This window comes from Ptychodera flava, chromosome 20 (genome assembly GCF_041260155.1).
Source record: "Ptychodera flava strain L36383 chromosome 20, AS_Pfla_20210202, whole genome shotgun sequence".
Classification (NCBI taxonomy): domain Eukaryota; kingdom Metazoa; phylum Hemichordata; class Enteropneusta; family Ptychoderidae; genus Ptychodera; species Ptychodera flava.
In genome coordinates, this window is record NC_091947.1 from 15,406,876 (window position 1) to 15,425,558 (window position 18,683).

Genomic DNA, 18,683 nt, shown 5'->3' on the forward strand with positions numbered 1-18,683 from the left:
TAGTGTAAAGAATAGCCTTCGGCCTTACACTTCAATCGTGAACCTTTGAATGGCCATCCATAGACTGTAGAGAACCCAACTCTAGGGTCTATAGACTATCCAAGCAATGCTGCAAATTCCTGTGATTTGTAGTAGTCATTGTCTGGTACCAATCGTCAATACCCCTTTTCTTGCCGAGCGCCCTTGTCCGTTATCCTGCCAAGTCAGTAGAAAACGGCCCCATAATATGTGCCTGCAAAAGATTGGCTCTCCTGCACGTTATCCTGCCAGGCATTTTTGCAGAAATCGCCCATTTTCATGGTAGTTTTAGCCGTACTTATACATGTTAGACTTCAATAATTTCTACATGCCAGTAGACAGGGGAAGGAGCTCAAGGGTTACTGCAGAAAAAATTGAGGTCACCGGCTTTGTTTTCCCCAGGGGGTGCGTCATTTTATTGTCGTTTCATGCTTACGTAAGTAAGCTCCTTTAGTATTGCGCACGTCTGCTAGGCACAAACATCACCTCACTCGTCTGTTAGTCAGAGACCCTGGGGGTCGTGCTAGGGGTGCGGCAGCACCGGCAAACCTGTCCTTTTTCCCCAGGGTAGGGTCAATTGAATACGTACCTTCATCAACTTGGCAGTGTAGCACAAAAACTATGTTTTTGCCGTTGTATAAACGACTTGGCTGAGCCATTGAGGCACAGCTTCCACGTAGTTTCGCCAGGTCGTTTGGGAGTTGGCTTACAAGTGTTACCGTTCATGACCGACTTAATCAAGCGGTCCTCACTCAGGTACAGGTTTGTACCGTCATGGCTTGGGCTGCAGCTAACCAGTGACAACCAGTCACTACACCCAAGTTGTCAGTCTAACTTTTGCGATGCACGGGTACAACTCAATATGCTTCCATTGTTCTAGCCATTGACGTCCCCACATGCCTGTACAGCTAGCTGGTATGCATAACAAAAGCAGTCCCTGCTCAGTACAGGTGGTATCCCCGTAGCATTGACCTCATGTCCCCTGAATTCTCGGTACGCAAATAGCGTACGTAGCAACCAAAGTCGTCGGCAACAGGATATATTTGCCTGCAAACCAGAGCCAATACTTCGGACGATGGAATAAATAAAAATCCAAAGCAACGTCCATTGAATGGCACGGCCAAGGCGGTGAAGGACGTTGCCTGGATTGAACTTGCAGAGCTGAAGCCCAGCTTAGTACGTCGGACACTAGTTTGTAATGGTATTTCCGAGTCGTTCATATCCGTTCCATCGGAGGAACAAGTCGAGCCGTCCCGTCAAAAATGCGTTCTCATTTTCAGTCACGCACAACTGAATAAGTGACTTTCGTCTCGCACCATCGGCACCATCTGCCAAGTCGTTTGCAAGAGGTAGCCTTCTAGATTAGCATTGCCGAGTTGGTCAAGTTCGGCAGCAATCTCTATAGTGCCAGGCAGCCAAGTACGTCCAACTCCGCCAGAAAACATCACCATGCTATCCTGCCAAGTCCGCTAAAAAGCGGTAAAAAAAAACTGCCCCCTTGGGTGTGGGGGACTGGCGGACAGGTTTCTGCACCTTTCCTGTCTATCGACTCCCTGCAAACCCATTTCGAGGGGAAAAAGGCGTTCCTTGTCAGAAAACTGTCCTCGGATGACCCCTAAACGCAGAGGGGATAGCAAAACGTAGTGCCGTCGACTTTGCAGGAAAGGGGGTACCCAAAAAGGGCCCGATTTCCACAGAGTTGGTAGAATAACGGTCACCAGTGCTTAGATTCTGGCTACACCGAATTTCAAGCGAATTTTCACCGACTTTGCAGGAAAAGGGATACAGTAGTGTTCAGAAATTGATACATGACGACTTGCTACCCAAAAATCAGACTGATTCTTGGTCAGATTTAATATCAAAATGTACTGCACCCAATCATCTCACAAAGATCACAGTCGCCAATGTTAACTATTCGGCTCGATCAATAGTTAGAGGTATACTGATGTTTCATATCAGTGTTTTCTTCCTTTTTCAATGACAGTGATGTCGTATTTGTCATGGTCTTTGGCAATGATTTGTTTCAGAGAAATTTATGCATGAAATGAAAGTGCATTTCTTATTATAGGAAGGAATAAGATGGAATATTTTCATGTCAACTACAATCAAGGGCAAAAGAATTATGGTATATTGCTAATATGAATCATCTTTAACACAGCAGCATGCTATGCCAGTGGAATATAAAGCGCCATCTAAGGCCCCCCAAAATATTTTTGTTTCTGGTCATTGACATGTGGCAAAAATGATGCGGTCATGCGATTTTTTTTCAATTTTTTTATTTTTGGTGGAATTTGATACATTTTCCCCTTTTTTCCATAGGGGCAAATGAAAAACAAAAACAAGAGTTGACATGCACACTTTGAAGTGATACACACGGTGACCAGAAACAAATCAATTTTTTTTGGTCAAACATAAGGTAATCTTTTGCCTGTGTGTTCTCAGTTTTGAGATGAAAATAGGATATTATGCTGCTGTCAACAAAAGATTCTGGCATTTTGATTAAAATATTGGACGCAGGGTGTTCAAAATAGTTCATCCACCTGTATCATTATAACTTTCTTGTTCAGAAATAAATTTCTCTTTTAAAATTTCTTGTCCCATCAGGAAAAACTGCTTTCATATCTTAGCAGTGAAATAATCTAAGCAAACATTTCTTACTTAGATATAATTGCATTCCCATCAAAACACATCCATAGGAGATCATTACCACACTGCAGATGTTCAGACTAAGTGTATAAAGGCATAAAATATAATGCTAGTACTGTATGCAGAATATCCATGTGTTTTCAAGTGTGATACTTTCTCTTTTGATATCTCGTGTCGAACAATTAATTTGTTCAAAACCATGAAAGTGTCATGTTAAATTTAGTCATCTATGGAAAATGGGCAAGGTTACATTTATATGTTGTAATTTTACTACTAAATCACTGTGTTTCACTTTTCCAGGTGACATTCAACATGGCCACAGCATCATCAGTTTCCAGTGAGAAAGTTTTGACAGACATCAATGAGCAGATACTGCTGTGTGCAATTTGCATGGAAAGATTCAAGTCACCAAAGATACTGCCCTGTTTACACACGTACTGTGAACCCTGCCTGACAGAATGGGTTAAAACCAACAATGATCAGCTGATCTGTCCAACTTGCAAAGAGTCATTCCCTTTGCCCTCTGGAGGAGTACCTGCCATTGCCAATAATCGATTCATGAATGATCTACAACAGATCTTAGGTGATGTCAATTCTGGTTCACAAAAGTCAGTATGTGCAGTTTGTAAAAAAGAAGCTAAATTTTGGTGTCAAGATTGCGGTGAATTCTTCTGCGATGATTGTGTGAACACACACAAAACAATGAGATTACTCAAAGGTCACAAACTGATGACTGTAGATGAATACAAAGAAAAAATGTCTTCTGAGCATTCAAGACTTATTCAACCAAGGTTCTGTGATAAGCATCCCAGTGCACAGCTGGAATTGTATTGTGACTCTTGTCAAATCCCAACATGTGTGAAATGTACCTTGGTTGAACATACACCACCAGAACACAAAACTTTATCAGTAGAAGCAGCTCTGGAAAAGTACATGCCAACCATGAAAGAGTATGAAGAGAAAGCTGCTCAGAAAGTGAGTGATTTAAAACAGGCAAGAGATGGAGCTGTTGATGTAGGCAAATGCTTGGAGAAGAACAAAACAACAACTGAATCACAAATCATAGACCTGTCAAAAACTGTGATTGATGAAATCAAGAAGCAGAAAAACAGATTGCTTGCTGTAGTTGCTGATACATATTCACCAAAGCGCAAACAAATTGATTCCAAGGTGGAACAATTGGAACATAGACTTGTTGGTGCAGAAAGCATGCATTCACATCTGAATCATTTGTTGAGGTATGGTGGTGCAGTGGATATAATGGCAGCAAAGACTGAAATATGTCAACGACTAGGACAAGATGGTCTGACAGAAGAAAACTTTGACAGCATTGATAGCAATCTTCGTTTCACTGAAAATCCACAATGCAAACTGGTAGATCTTGGATATATAAACCAGGTGCATAACACATCACTGTGCTCTCAGGTGTACAGTACAGGGTCTCAATTTCATGCCTGTATCAAAACTCATATTATATTATATCATGCTACCATGCGCCATTCTGATTGGACGAGAGCTCATTCCACCGTTGCTAAAATACTGTTTTAGCACTGATAGCAGTGCTAAAACGGGCCCCTAAACCAGCATTTTCGAAAATTGCCGGTCGGTGCATTTGAACGTACCTATCTAAAAGATAGACCCTCGACAAAGACTGAAACAGTCCACTCTGTTTCAAGACCGAAGACTCAATTTTGATACACAGATAAAGTGTGCGTCTGTAACTCGCCTCTTGGTGTAAATAAGTTGGGATCGATGATGAAAGACGTCTCCGAAGTAGCACGTTTGGGGTGTGATGCACACAAATATTAGGGCGACAGCGCACCGTGCACTTTGCAGGAGTCGAGACGCGATACCGCTCTTTAAAATGAAGATAGTATTCGTTCATACACAAATAAATTGACACTTCCTCACAGTAACGTTATGTCAGATATTATTTACAAAGTTTGGGCTATAACAGATCGGGATGTCCTGACAATGTAGACCAAGAAGTTCAAAATAACAATGGGATGACTCCTAGCCCTGGCGACTCGCGCGACTCCGAATTTGCTACATGGACTTTGACCTATGTCATACATATGCACATCTATTTGTTTTGTGATACGATCCAATATGGCCACCATGTGGCCATTTTATTACGATTTTTTCATGTCCTGAACTACAACTCAGACATGTATCAAGCGAATTTATTCATAAGTATTTTTATCACAGACCTAATGAAGAGGACTCTATCCTCTCTGAGGACCTGTAATCAAAGTACCCATTAACAAGTGGGGACTGTGTCATCAACGATTACTTGTTTTCTGGTACAATTAACGTCCAAATTATATCCATCAAAAATAGATCCTGTAACTTCACTGTGCCACCACTGAATGTCACGACGCGAGGGTATGCGGTACAGAATGAGACAAATCTATTTTTAGTATGCCAAAAAAGCCAGGACTATTGTTCTTATGTAAATTTACGAAAAAAATTGTTACTTTTTCTTTTGATTTGAACTCTTGACCCATTTTCTGTGTGAGTGCAGCAGGTATTTTTTGACAAGTATCGTTCGTGTTGCATGCGAATAAAATGCAATGTCGATATGGACGTAATGCGTATTTATCGTAGGATACTGTGTGCCTGTACGGAATCCTAACTTATAAAAATGCTCGGTCTCGGGCGCAGAATTTCCGACGTTCGATCTCTCAGACGTCCGTTTTCTGCATTTGGCTCTTAGAGTGATGAAAATACCCAAGTAAGACAACAATACACGCAAGTTGATATAATATAATAGCAATAACCCCCTTCGCAGTTGGGTATACACTCGATTTTGGTACAATTCGCTCCATATAGCACTCGCCTATCGGTTCGTGCTATATGTCGCGCATTGTACCAAAATCTCGTGTATACCCTCCTGCGGCGGGGGTTATTGCTTAATTTTATACACAACTGCAGTCCTGTGCATACAGACACCTGACAGGGTTTAAATATACTTTATCATATATGAACGTCAACAACATATCAGAAAAGTCTGAATTCCTTGAAGAAATCTCTAGATCCTGGAAGAGCATCTGAAATTAAACTCAAAGAGAAATTCAGTGGTTCCTGGTACGCTCACCTTTTGGTTTTGATTTCACATGTAATCATATGATTGCATTTTCTGCCAACTTTGTGTCTTGAGTCATGTTGTCTTCAATTATGGTTTTGTTGTGATACAGTATATACTACGCTGGTCAGAATTTTACATGTTGGTGATGATTTGTAGAGATTTAACAACCAAGGATCTCCTAGCCAGTATAGCTTGTTTCCATAAATACATGTATCACGTACTGCTTGATTAATTGCCAAATATTGTCTACAAATTTAATTCCACGCAATACAATATTACAAGAGGGTACATATGTACCTTTTCTTTGGTATGGTAGATTTTATCACTAATTTTGATGTAAGGGCCCTAGCTGTCACACCTTAATGTTTTAGCCAGCGCATGCTGACATACAAAAATTCTCTAAAATACTGGCTTGCCGGACTAACGATGTATTTTTCAATTTGGGCAGATGCATAGCGTATGCTAAGAGTACTTGGAGGTTTAAAATATGTATACGTTTTTGTGGTACACTAGACAATTATCTCAATACTTTTCAACTTATGAGTAACTCACAAGTAACGTGTGTGAACATGTGTGAATGAGCACATGACCTACTTATAACTTATGGCCAGCATGTGTGGGACGGATGAGCCCTACGCTGGCATTCATTGAAAACTTTTGTACATGTACAAAAGTTTTCGACGACTTCCATGTACTAAGACGTACTCCAGCATGCTTCAGCATGCTCTTAACTTATACAAAACTTACCCATAATGTATTCGCCAAATTTTTCATACATTGGCATAGGCTGGCTAAATCGTCAAGGTGTGACAGGGCCATAACAGCCCTAACCGAAAATTATTTCTACTGCAAATTTGCCGTAAGTTTGCTGCAAATATCACTATAGGGAAAAAGTGTGTGACTAGAGCGAGAAACTGACGCTTTCTCGCAATCGGTGAGAATCTGTTCTTATTCTCACCGCTGTCGGTGAGAAAATTTTAATCTCCACTGGAGATTGGTGAGAAATGCACTCCTTGGCGAGAATCAAGTGTGAGAACAAATTCTCACCAGTGAGAATGGAAATTCTCACTAAGTACAGCGAGAATTGAAATTCACTGGTGAGAATCATCAAGACTCGCCGTTCATTGGCGAGAATCATAAAGACTCCGAATGGCGAGTCTTGATGATTCTCGCCAGTGAATTTCAATTCTCGCTGTACATAGTGAGAAATTCTATTCTCACCGGTGAGAATTTGTTCTCACACTTGATTCTCGCCAAGGAGTGCATTTCTCACCAATCTCCAGTGGAGATTAAAATTTTCTCACCGACAGCGGTGAGAATAAGAACAGATTCTCACCGATTGCGAGAAAGCGTCAGTTTCTCGCTCTAGTCACGCACTTTTTCCCTATAGTGATATGCAGCAAGCATATAGCTTGCAGGAAGGAGTTGCAGGAGTTTGCAGGTAGATGTGACCCTCCTGCAAACCCTTAAGTCAGTTTGCAGCAAATTTGCGGTAAACGACTAAGTTGCTGCAAATTTGCGGCAAACCAGATTATTGCTGCAAATATGCAGCAACACATTATTGACAAATGAACAGCTTCAGTTATGCTGGTGAAAGCATTGCATGGATATAGAGTGCATCTACCGTATAGTATATACTGTAGTGACATGATGTAATAAAAATGCCCTTTGACAATCTGGTTGGGTAAATTATGGTTGGATCGAAAACTGAATTTTTAGGGAAACAAATTTTTGAAACAGGGACTTGTCTGTCTTGCAAGTTACACCCTGTATTTTCTGCGAATGATACCAAATTGCAAACAGTTTCGAACGAAATGTGCGTTTGATGATGGTCTGTAAGGACACGTCGTAGACTTTTGTTACTGCAAATCTGTACAGTAATGTTTCCGCTACTACCTCCAAGCACAGTAGTGGCTGTGCTCCAAGCTATTCATCCCATCAATATAGTACATGTATTATACGGTACGTACAATGCTCTGCAGCTTACAGTCTGTCCCATCGATGCTGCTGACAAAATCTCGCCTTCTGATAACATGGGTCGAGGTAAAAGGCTTTTGTCCATGTTTTCAGCGTTAGAGTTGTATTGCCGAGCACAAATTTGAGATTTAGGATTACACTCCATCCCGAGTCGCTGTACGAAAATTCAAAGCGCCACTTCACCAACGTCCAACACGTCCTATGTATCAGCTGCGAGCAGCCGACATGTTTACACCCTCCGGTCACGGTTCATCAAGGTCAGTTCGCGCATTGATATTGATTCTTCGTGCTGAAAGAATTTTTACTCTCTTTTTAGTCTTTCTATGATAAAAATAACCATTTTCATTAAAGTAATAAATTAAATGCTATATTAAGTATGAAATATAACGGATTGGTGCAGATGTAGAGTCAATTCCAGCATTTAAAAACGGGACTACATTATCAATCACGTAATGATTTATAGATCGCACTTCCGTTATCGTCATGAGGCTTGATCGGCGCGAAGTTAGATTTTAGTACCATCCGCCAGCCATACCAGTGTTGGCTGCGTGCTTGTGAGCAGGGAGTTTTCTAGTGGACAATTTCGTGATCTTTCTATGGAATCGCCAGCCAAATGATATCACATAGTTGCAAAAACGTGTATACAGTACCAGGGACAGGCGGAGTTCTAAATTTTTGAACGCGAGCGGCAGTAAAGATGCCGACTATATTTTCTGAGTACGGTATTTACACACAGCACGGTGAGACCTGCAACCGGACCGGGAATCGTCCAGCGTCTGCGAGCCGTTCAGAAATGTAAGTCAATGTACCGTTCGTCTGTACATCGATCGCTATAATTATGTTCTGTAATCGTTGTATTGCAATCTTTACCTAAAGATAAATTTTCGTTGAGTACTGATTCATACTGAATTCACTTTCGTTTCACAACAGTTACTTACAGCAAGGCGCTTGGCACATTGCTTGGATAATAATCGTATTTAAGATGTAGAATGTCTATATACGACTTGATTATTCAGTAAAAGAATCACCGTACATGAGATATTAGTGTAGGCCTATAGGCCTACATGTTGACTGGCATTATACCGAGTGGCTGTGGCTGCCTGGCTCGGGCCTGGCGAACGCACTGCATAATCATCAATGTGTAGAATGTCTACATGACTTGATTATTTAATAAAGAATAACAGTACGTGATATTACTGTACATGTCGGCTAGCTTAACCGAGTGGCTGTAGCTGCAGGGCTTTGGCCCGGCTTGGGCCCGTTGTCCACTGCTGCACAGACATAAACTCAAGGCGTGAAAGCTTTTCATAGCCCGATTTCATAAATCAGCGAAATTCAGGATCTCTGAGCGTTTTCGGTGATAAAAACTGGTCATCGGTCAGGTGGTTGCATAAACAATCGATCGACTGGCCCTTTTGCCTAAAATCATACCTTACCCTATGCTACTGGCGAGAAATCGTCCTAAAATCGGCTTGGCACACCAACCCAGCGCCGGCCATTTTGAATGAGCTGCATGCAATGTATGCGCCTGTGCATACAACCCTTGGCAGATGACGTATTGTTTTTCAATTCCTCTTCTCTCATTGGCCGCGTTCGTTGCAGGAAGCTTATTCAAAATGGCGGGCGGTGGGTTGGTGTGCCCAGCCGATTTCAGGACGATTTCTTGCCAGTAGCATAGGGTAAGGTATGATTTTAGGCAAAAGGGCCAGTCGATCGATTGTTTATGCAACCATCTGACCGATTACCAGTTTTTATCACCGAAAACGCTCAGAGATCCTGAATTTCGCTGATTTATGAAATCGGGCTATGAAAAGCTTTCACGTCTTGAGTTTATGTCTGTGCAGCAGTGGACAACGGGCCCAAGCCGGGCCATGGCCAAAGCCCTGCAGCTACAGCCGCTCGGTTAAGCTAGCCGACATGTACAGTAATATCACGTACTGTTATTCTTTATTAAATAATCAAGTCATGTAGACATTCTTCACATTGATGATTATACAGTGCGTTTGCCAGGCCCGAGCCAGGCAGCCACAGCCACTCGGTATAATGCCAGTCAACATGTAGGCCTATAGGCCTACACTAATATCTCACGTACGGTGTTTCTTTTACTAAATAATCAACTCTACATATAAAATATGGTTATTATCCCAGCAATGTGCCAGCGCCTGTGACTTACAGTAAGTGCTGAGATTTTTGCAGATTGTCGCCGTCGTGTATGTAAACAACATACGGCGAGTCGTCCGCTGTCGGACATTTTAATCATTATTAATTTAATTTCGATCATGAATATTTTATGCATTTTCTGCTTCAATTTTTCAACTTGATTTTGTCTCATTTTCAAATATTATCGATTTCTTTCATGAAATTTACAATGTTTGGTCAAACGGTAAAGACTTACACTCTTCCCTGAACGATTTATATTTTTCAGAATCCATTGCTGGTACACTAAAGGGACAAGAAATTCAGAGAACAGAAAGCCAAATCGCAGCCTTTGACAGTAATGTAAATGTTACATGAAACTTCTCAAGTCAAAGAAAATCTTGACATGATCATGACACTTATGTGGCATGAAATGAACATGGCATATAAAATAAATTGTACCACAATTGAATGTAACCTTTTTTTCTCTGTCATCTTTTTGTTAGTCCCCACGGACACCGTCCGGGGGGACTTATAGGTTTGGTCATGTCCGTGCGTGTGTGCGTGCGTGCGTGCGTGCGTGCGTGCGTGCGTCCGTCCGTTCACGCAGATATCTCAGAGATGCCTGGAGCGATTTCATTCAAACTTGGTACAAGGATTACTTCATATGTCATACAGATGCACGTCGATTTGTTTTGTGATACGATCCAATATGGCCGCCAAGCGGCCATTTTATTACGATTTTTTCATGTACAGAGCCATAACTCAGACATGTTTCAACCGATTTTATTCAAAGTTGGTACAAGGACATTGACCAATGTCATAGATATGTACATGATTTTTTTTGTGATACGATCCAATATGGCCACCAGGCGGCATTTTTATTACGATTTTTTCATGTAAAGAGCCATAACTCAGACATGTTTCAAACGATTTTATTCAAAGTTGGTACAAGGACATTGACCAATGTCATAGATATGTACATTGATTTTTTTGTGATACGATCCAATATGGCGGCCAGGCGGCCATTTTATTACGATTTTTTCATGTATAGAGCCATAACTCTGACATGTTTCAACCGATTTATTCAAAATTGGTACAAGGACATTGACCAATGTCATACAGATGCACGTCGATTTGTTTTGTGATATAATCCAATATGGCCGCCAGGCGGCCATTTTATTACGATTTTTTCATGTATAGAGCCATAACTCAGACATTTTCAACCGATTTTATTCAAAGTTGGTACAAGGACATTGACCAATGTCATAGATATGCACGTTGATTTTTTTGGTGATACGATCCAATATGGCCGCCAGGCGGCCATTTTTATTACGATTTTTTCATGTAAGGAGCCATAACTCAGGCATATCTCAACCATTTTATTCAAAGTTGGTACAAGGACATTGACCATGTCATAGATATGCACGTCGATTTGTTTTGTGATACGATCCAATATGGCCGCCAGGCGGCCATTTTATTACGATTTTTTCATGTACAGAGCCACAACTCAGACATGTTTCAACCGATTTTATTCAAAGTTGGTACAAGGACATTGACCTATGTCATACATATGCACGTCGATTTGTTTTGTGATACGATCCAATATGGCCGCCATGCGGCCATTTTATTACGATTTTTTCATGTACAGAGCCATAACTCAGACATTTTTCAACCGATTTTATTCAAAGTTGGTACAAGGACATTGACCAATGTCATAGATAGGCACGTTGATTTTTTAGGTGATACAATCCAATATGGCCGCCAGGCGGCCATTTTATTACGATTTTTTCATGTAAGGAGCCATAACTCAGGCATATCTCAACCCATTTTATTCAAAGTTGGTACAAGGACATAGACCCATGTCATACATATGCACGTCGATTTGTTTTGTGATACAATCCAATATGGCCGCCAGGCGGCCATATTATTACAATTTTTTCATGTACAGAGCCATAACTCAGATATGTTTCGACCGATTTTATTCAAAGTTGGTACAAGGACATTGACCAATGTCATAGATAGGCACGTTGATTTTTTTGATGATACGATCCAATATGGCCGCCAGGCGGCCATTTTATACGATTTTTTCATGTAAGGAGCCATAACTCAGGCATATCTCAACCCATTTTATTCAAAGTTGGTACAAGGACATAGACCCATGTCATACATATGTACATCGATTTGTTTTGTAATACAATCCAATATGGCTGCCAGGCAGCCATTTTATTACGATGTTTTCATGTACAGAGCCATAATACTCAGACATGTATCAACCGATTTTATTCAAAGTTGGTACAAGGAGATTGACTAATGTCATACATATGCATGTCAATTTGTTATGTGATACGATCCAATATGGCTGCCGTGCGGCCATTTTGTTACGATTTTTTCATGTACAGAGCCATAATTCTCAGGTATATCTCAACCGATTTTATTCAAAGTTGGTACAAGGACATTAACCTATGTCATACATATGTAGGTCAATTTGCTTCATGATATGATCCAATATGGCTGCATGGCAGCCATTTTGTTACAATTTTTTCATGTCCTTAGCCAAAACTTGGGCACATCTCAACTGATTTTATTCACGGATTTTATTGAAACATAGTACAAGGACATTGACCTATGTCATACATATGCACATTGATTTGTTTTGTGATACAATCCAATATGGCCGCAGTGGTGCCATTTTTTTCTGAATTTTTCATGTCCGGAACCATAACTCAGACTTGTATCAAGCGAATTTATTCAAAGTTGGTACAAGGACATTGACTTATTTATACATATGTATGTCGATTTGTTTCACGAGATGGTCCAATATGGCCACATGGTAGCAATTTTGTTATGGTTGTTTCATGTCGAGAGCCATAACTCTGGCAAGTCTCAACTGATCTTATTCGAAGTTGGTACATGGACTTTGACTTATGTTATACATATACGTGTTGATTTTTAAACAGTAAGATCAAATATCGCTGCATAGCTGTGATTTTGTTACAATTTTCTAATTTACAGAGCCATAACTCAGACATATTTCCACCAGTATCATTCAAAGTTGGCAAAGTTGGTACAAGGACATTGACCTATTTCATACATATGCTCGTCAATTTGTTTCACGTCATGTAGCAGTAACATGTCAATTATTGAAGTTTCGTAAGTAGGCTGATATGTCAAGAAATACTGCATCAAATTCATGAAATTTTGTACAGATGTTAAGCTCAATTTGCTTTAACATTGAAAAAGACATTTATCAGTGTCATTTTCATTAATTTTTAATTGCATAAGTAATGAACTTTCCTAATTAGAGTGATATAGCCACAAATTAATACAACGTCAAATTTGATGAACCTTGATACAGATGTTGATCTCATATTGTTGTAAATACTGCATCAAGAAATATGGTAACAGTGATAATCTGTTAAGTGTTAGGATTGTATGCAAAAGTGTCTTACAACATCCTGTTGATTAATTCCTGGTTGACTCATTTTATGAACTTTAGGATGGTTTCCTACATTGGTTTAATGTTTTCATCACCATGGAACTCATTCTTGGCCATTGAGCACCATCTGTATCGCAGTATTTTTATCACAGACCTAATTAATGAAGATGACTCTATCCTCTCTGAGGACATGTAATCAAAGTACCCATTAACAAGTGGGGACTGTGTCATCAACGATGACTTGTTTATAATTACTTTATTTGCGCTGACCATTGTTTCTCGTGAAACTGGTATTTCAGAGTTAAGTTGGATAAATAATATTTATATATTGGCCGACTATGGACAGCACAAGATGTGTTTTATCCAACTAAACTCTGCAATACCAGTTTCACGAGAAACAATGGTCAGCGCAAATAAAATAATTTGCTGTATGGAGTTTGCGGCAAATTTTCAGTAACATTCAAATTAATTTGCCGCAAGTTTGCTGCAAGGATTGTGCCGCAAATTTGCTGCAAAGAGTTTGCAGCAGCGTTGCGGCAGGGAGTTTGCTGCATATTTGCAGCAAGTTCACAAGAAACCTAATTTGCATCTGAAAAATGAACCATCCGCATATTTGCGGCAAATAGTTTGCTGCAAATTTACTGCAAAGCTTGCGGCAAATTTGCAGTAACAGTTTGCGGGAGGCCTAAAATTTCGGTAAGGGAGGCCGCATGGTTTTATATCCCTTTACTTACCAGACAGTATCACTTACCGATCTGTCAAGGCAGTAAAATGTGGTATTGAACCAAAAAAATATGTATTTTCACCCACTTTGCTTGGTATTTTATTGCAGCTTTAGTCTATAAAAATCATATTTACAGTGTCTCTGTTGTCAGGGACCTTCAAATCATAAAGTCTTTTTTAAACTGGACCATATGGGATATGTTTTGCTTCACTAGCTTTAACCAACTTGACTTGATGGTGAAATACGAACTGGCAGGTAAAGAAATATGTAAGTGTACATTACAACAGTACCAGTGCAGTCGCCAACCATTACGTACTTCGCCTCAATATTTGATGGACCGTGCATCAAAATGTGGTCAAATGTACCAATTGACATAGAAATAGTTAACGTCCATAGAAGCAATTAAATAACGCACTCATTGTGGCCGGCCACATCTAACAGAATGTGAGCAAAGTGTCTTTGATGCTATTTTTTGGGCGAAGTTGTCTTCATGTCTTCAATCAAATTAGATTGGCCTTATTCATAAATTCTGTCAAACATATATTTTTTTTTTTGGTGGGGGAGGCAAAAAAGGACAAGAACAATCTCTCATCTCCTCAACTGAGGTATTAATACACCAAAACAGGAGTTGATCCTCATACTGATGTTACAAATTATAATTACAGGTGAACGCTTCATCACGATGTGATTTGTTGGACAAAGACAAGGCTGTTAAAGCTATTGTAGCCAACTCATCATCTTACTCTGAAAATGTGAATGAGGTATGTTCTTGTAGGAAAAGATGTTAAAAATCATTTCAGGTTTCAACCAACATCTTTCAGTCATAATCAACAAACACTTCATTTAAAACATGCTGCTGCACCATAAGCTTGTGAATAGGTAAATTTATCATGAAATCTATTAATATTGAAATAATTACAATTCAAAGTATTACAAAGTTTTTGTGTTTTTGCCATGGTTGTTACAAAGTACAATGTACTTCAAGTTTTTCTGTCAATTGAATTGAACATTTCAAATAGCATCAAAAACATTGGTTGCATTTTCTTTAACCTCTGCCTTTATCCACTTGGCATACTTATCATAAAATCTTCTCAAAATGCAAAAAAGTTCAAGTAGTTTTCTCACTTGATTACTATTCCTTGTTCTAATGTACCGGTATATGCATACTTTGTGAAGCATGAATTAATTAAAGTTCATCCACATAAAATTCTGAAAAGCGATTGCCAACCTTACTCATAATATGTATCAGAGTGAAAAGATTTTTGTTTGAAGAAGTGCAAGAGAGCCAAATACATGCAGAAAAGTAAAGGAGAATGTTTATTAATTAAATGATGATGTGTGCAATTCATTTAATTTCTTGTTTTATTTGCAGTCATGTTTTAGTGAAGTTTCGGCCAAATTCCATTTAAATCATGTCCAGTTAACAGAGAAGGAAGCGCAGTATGTCTTGGAAGAAGTTGCAAATGAAACTGGAGTTGGAGGTACATGCAATTCAGACGGAAGTGTTGTGGTCAGAGGAAGTCTTGTTCAAATAGCTATGGTAGAAGAGAGACTGAGACTGATGAAAGAAGCCAAGACATCATGCAAAGGGAAATGGCAAGTTCTGGCCAATCTGCCAATATTAGTAAATTCCAAAATAGTACAATAGATAATAAAAGAAAAGTGACTGCTGAAAATTTCAAAAAACAAGAAGACGCCATAAGTAATCCTACTGATAAATTTGCACAGAGTGCAGGCAATGAAGTAGTTTGTAACTTAGATCAAAACAAAGATGAAACAAGAGTAGATGAGACAGAAATGGCTGCTGGATTAGGCTATGAAGTAATCATAGATCCTTCTGATAAATGTCAAAAGCAAAATGTGAAACAAGGTGACAAAGCCGTAGGGCCAAAAGATAAAGTGGCAACTGAAAAAATAGAGGAGGAAGGTAATGGTCAGGACATTGTAAGAAAACAAGATGAGATTTTAAAAAAGACTAACAAACAAGTAATACCTGAAGAGAATTGCAAGACTCGATGTGAATCAGATAATGTTGAAGAAAAGAGTAATTTAGGTATCATCAGTGCCAGTCATAAAATTGAAAATAAACTGAAAGAAAGTGAGGGAAATAAAACAGCAAGGAGAAAAATAAAATTGCGAAGTACACAAGATCATGATTCACAGAAGGATGCAGAAAATTCAAAGACAAAAGCAGAAGGGAGCAAAGATGCACCTCTAGAATCTAAACAATCAGGGCAGCCTACTTCAGGGGAAATTCCGCCTCATGGTAAGGTTAAGCCAACTGTGCTTAATAGAGAGAATCAAATTCAACAGTTTAAAGCAGGGAAAAGTGAAAGGGATCATTTAGAAGATATCGAGGCAAAGGAATCTAAACCTTCAGGGCAACCTACTTCAGGGATATTAGATAATGATGAAATTCCTCATCATAATGGCAAGGTTCAGCACACTATGCATGATAGTGAAAAGCTAATTCAACTGTCAAAAGCAGGGAAAAGTGAAAGCGATCAATTAGAAGAGGCAAGGGAATTTAAACCTTCACGGCAGCCTACTTCAGGGGAATTAGATAATGATGAAATTCCACCTCATGGTAAGGTTAAGCCAACTGTGCATAATAGAGAGAATCAAATTCAACAGTCAAAAGCAGGGAAACGTGAAAGGGATCGATTAAAAGATGCAAGGTATGGGCCAGAGGTAAGAGTTGCAAAAGGGGATAATAATATGAAATTTAATGATGTTAAAGAAATGCGAGAGACAGCAATTCTGAAAAAGCCTTTGAAATCCACAGCCATGTCCAAAATAGAAAAAAAACATGCATCAAAGTGTTCTGGTGAAACCATTGTTGTTGAAGATAGTCATATATTAGTTTACATGGAGATGATTCACTGTGATGAAATTTTTGATATTACTCAGCTATTCAAAGTTGACATCCAGTGGAAACAAGGAACACAAAAAATTCACTTCATCAAGGCTAGTTCTGATTGTACTGAGGGATATCTAGAAAGAGCTGTCAGGAAATATTCAAAATTAGTGGATAGAGTAAAGGCTAATCTTAAATATTGCATTGTTGATGTTAATTCTTGCAGAGAAATGCTTTCTGACACAATGTGGCAAACAGCAAAGCAGAAATTAAAAAAGTACAATGAAAAAGTAATCATGTTAGATGAAGAGAAGTATAAATTTAAGTTACTTAGTGAGGATGATGAAGCACTCAGAAAGTCACTTAAAGAATGTTATGATTTTTTAGGTGTTAAGAAATCACCCAAATTATGTAGCTATATTGAGGTGCCAGAAGAAGCAACAGGTGGTAATGAAGTTTGTTCATCTGCAAAACATGAATCTGGTCAAAGCAAAGCTCGGGCTTACCAGGAAAAGTTAGATGTAGAACATGATACAATGCAAGTGTCCTTAGAATCTAACATGTTAGATTTATTTTCGATGCTAAAGAACATGCTCTAAATGACTTGAGGCAGAGGTACGATGTCGATTTCAAAAGAGAAAAAGATTTTCTACTAGAAATAAGCTCCAATAAAGCTTGGAGAAAAGGCAAAAAAGAAAGAGTGGAATCTACAGACAATGTAGTGGATTTGGTACAACCATTACACACCAAACTAACAAGTATAGATGTTAATTTTAAGGATGAGGCAGCTGTCAAAATATGACAATTAATGCAGCAAAAAAACACACAAAAATTGTTCATAAGAATGTCTATATTAGAGACATATCACCAACATGCATCAGAATCTATGGTGAGGAGATAGTGCCAAACTTGCCAGTGAAACACTTTGTAGATGTCTTGGCTTGCCAGTACCAGGTAGTCGGCATGGTAAAGGAAACAAAACTGACACAGGTACCAGTGCCAGTTCTGGAGTTCACTCTTATCAGCGTCAACATAGTGGAAGCAACAGCACTGATGCAATAGGTTCCACTCTTTTTGAGTTTACATCATCAACTGGAACAAAAGTAAGCATAAAATATGGAGATATTACCAAAGAAAAGGTAGACGCAATTGTCAATCCTGCCAATGATAAATTGAAACATAGTGGAGGTGTTGCAGCAGCCATTGTCAATGCTGGTGGGTATTCCATACAAGGAGAGAGTGACAAAATAACAGACAAAAGAACTCTGAATGTTGGTGAAGTAGTCTGTACCAAAGCAGGTTCTCTACCATGTAAAGCTGTTCTTCATGTTGTTGGCCCATACTGGAAGCCATACGATGCTGATACAGTGACAGCATACCTATACGATTGTTGTTGGAATCTTTGATGCAGGCATCAAACTGGGACTACAAATCTGTTGCCATACCAGCAATAGGAACAGGTAATGACCCTTATCAATGTTTCTGCTTTGCATAGCTAGTGGGATTGTTTCCTATAAGTTATCTTCAGTGAGAACAATTTGGAACCAACTCTTTTCTAGGGAAGCAGCTTTTAGGTGCTTTTGTCATACACTCATCTATCTACAAGCAATAATTTCATTCACATTAACGCAAATGCAGCACATGATAACACTACAGTTTATCCTATATCAAAAACTTTCATGCCTTTGTTACATCATTTTGTCAAGATGTATCATTGTTTTGTCTTTTTAGTCCCGCGGACGAAGTCCGGCGGGGACTTATAGATTGGGTCCCGTCTGTGCGTCCGTCTGTGCGTCCG

General features: G+C 39.3%; 2 protein-coding genes across 2 annotated transcripts in view; both read left to right on the forward strand.

Moving 5' to 3' along the window:
• Nucleotides 1-5,908, forward strand: part of LOC139120506 (E3 ubiquitin-protein ligase TRIM56-like) — a 118,156-nt gene extending 112,248 nt beyond the window's left edge. The window contains exons 2-3 of the mRNA XM_070684968.1: nucleotides 2,965-4,096; nucleotides 5,862-5,908. Coding sequence (XP_070541069.1) covers nucleotides 2,977-4,096; nucleotides 5,862-5,908 — 1,167 coding nt within the window. The 5' untranslated portion in view covers nucleotides 2,965-2,976. The remainder of the gene's footprint in view (nucleotides 1-2,964; nucleotides 4,097-5,861) is intronic.
• LOC139120146 (E3 ubiquitin-protein ligase TRIM56-like) overlaps nucleotides 1-16,363 on the forward strand; it is a 94,888-nt gene extending 78,525 nt beyond the window's left edge. Inside the window, exon 2 of the mRNA XM_070684304.1 lies at nucleotides 15,401-16,363. Within this exon, the coding sequence (XP_070540405.1) occupies nucleotides 15,401-15,676 (276 nt within the window). The 3' untranslated portion in view covers nucleotides 15,677-16,363. The remainder of the gene's footprint in view (nucleotides 1-15,400) is intronic.
• The last annotated feature ends 2,320 nt before the right edge of the window (nucleotides 16,364-18,683 follow it).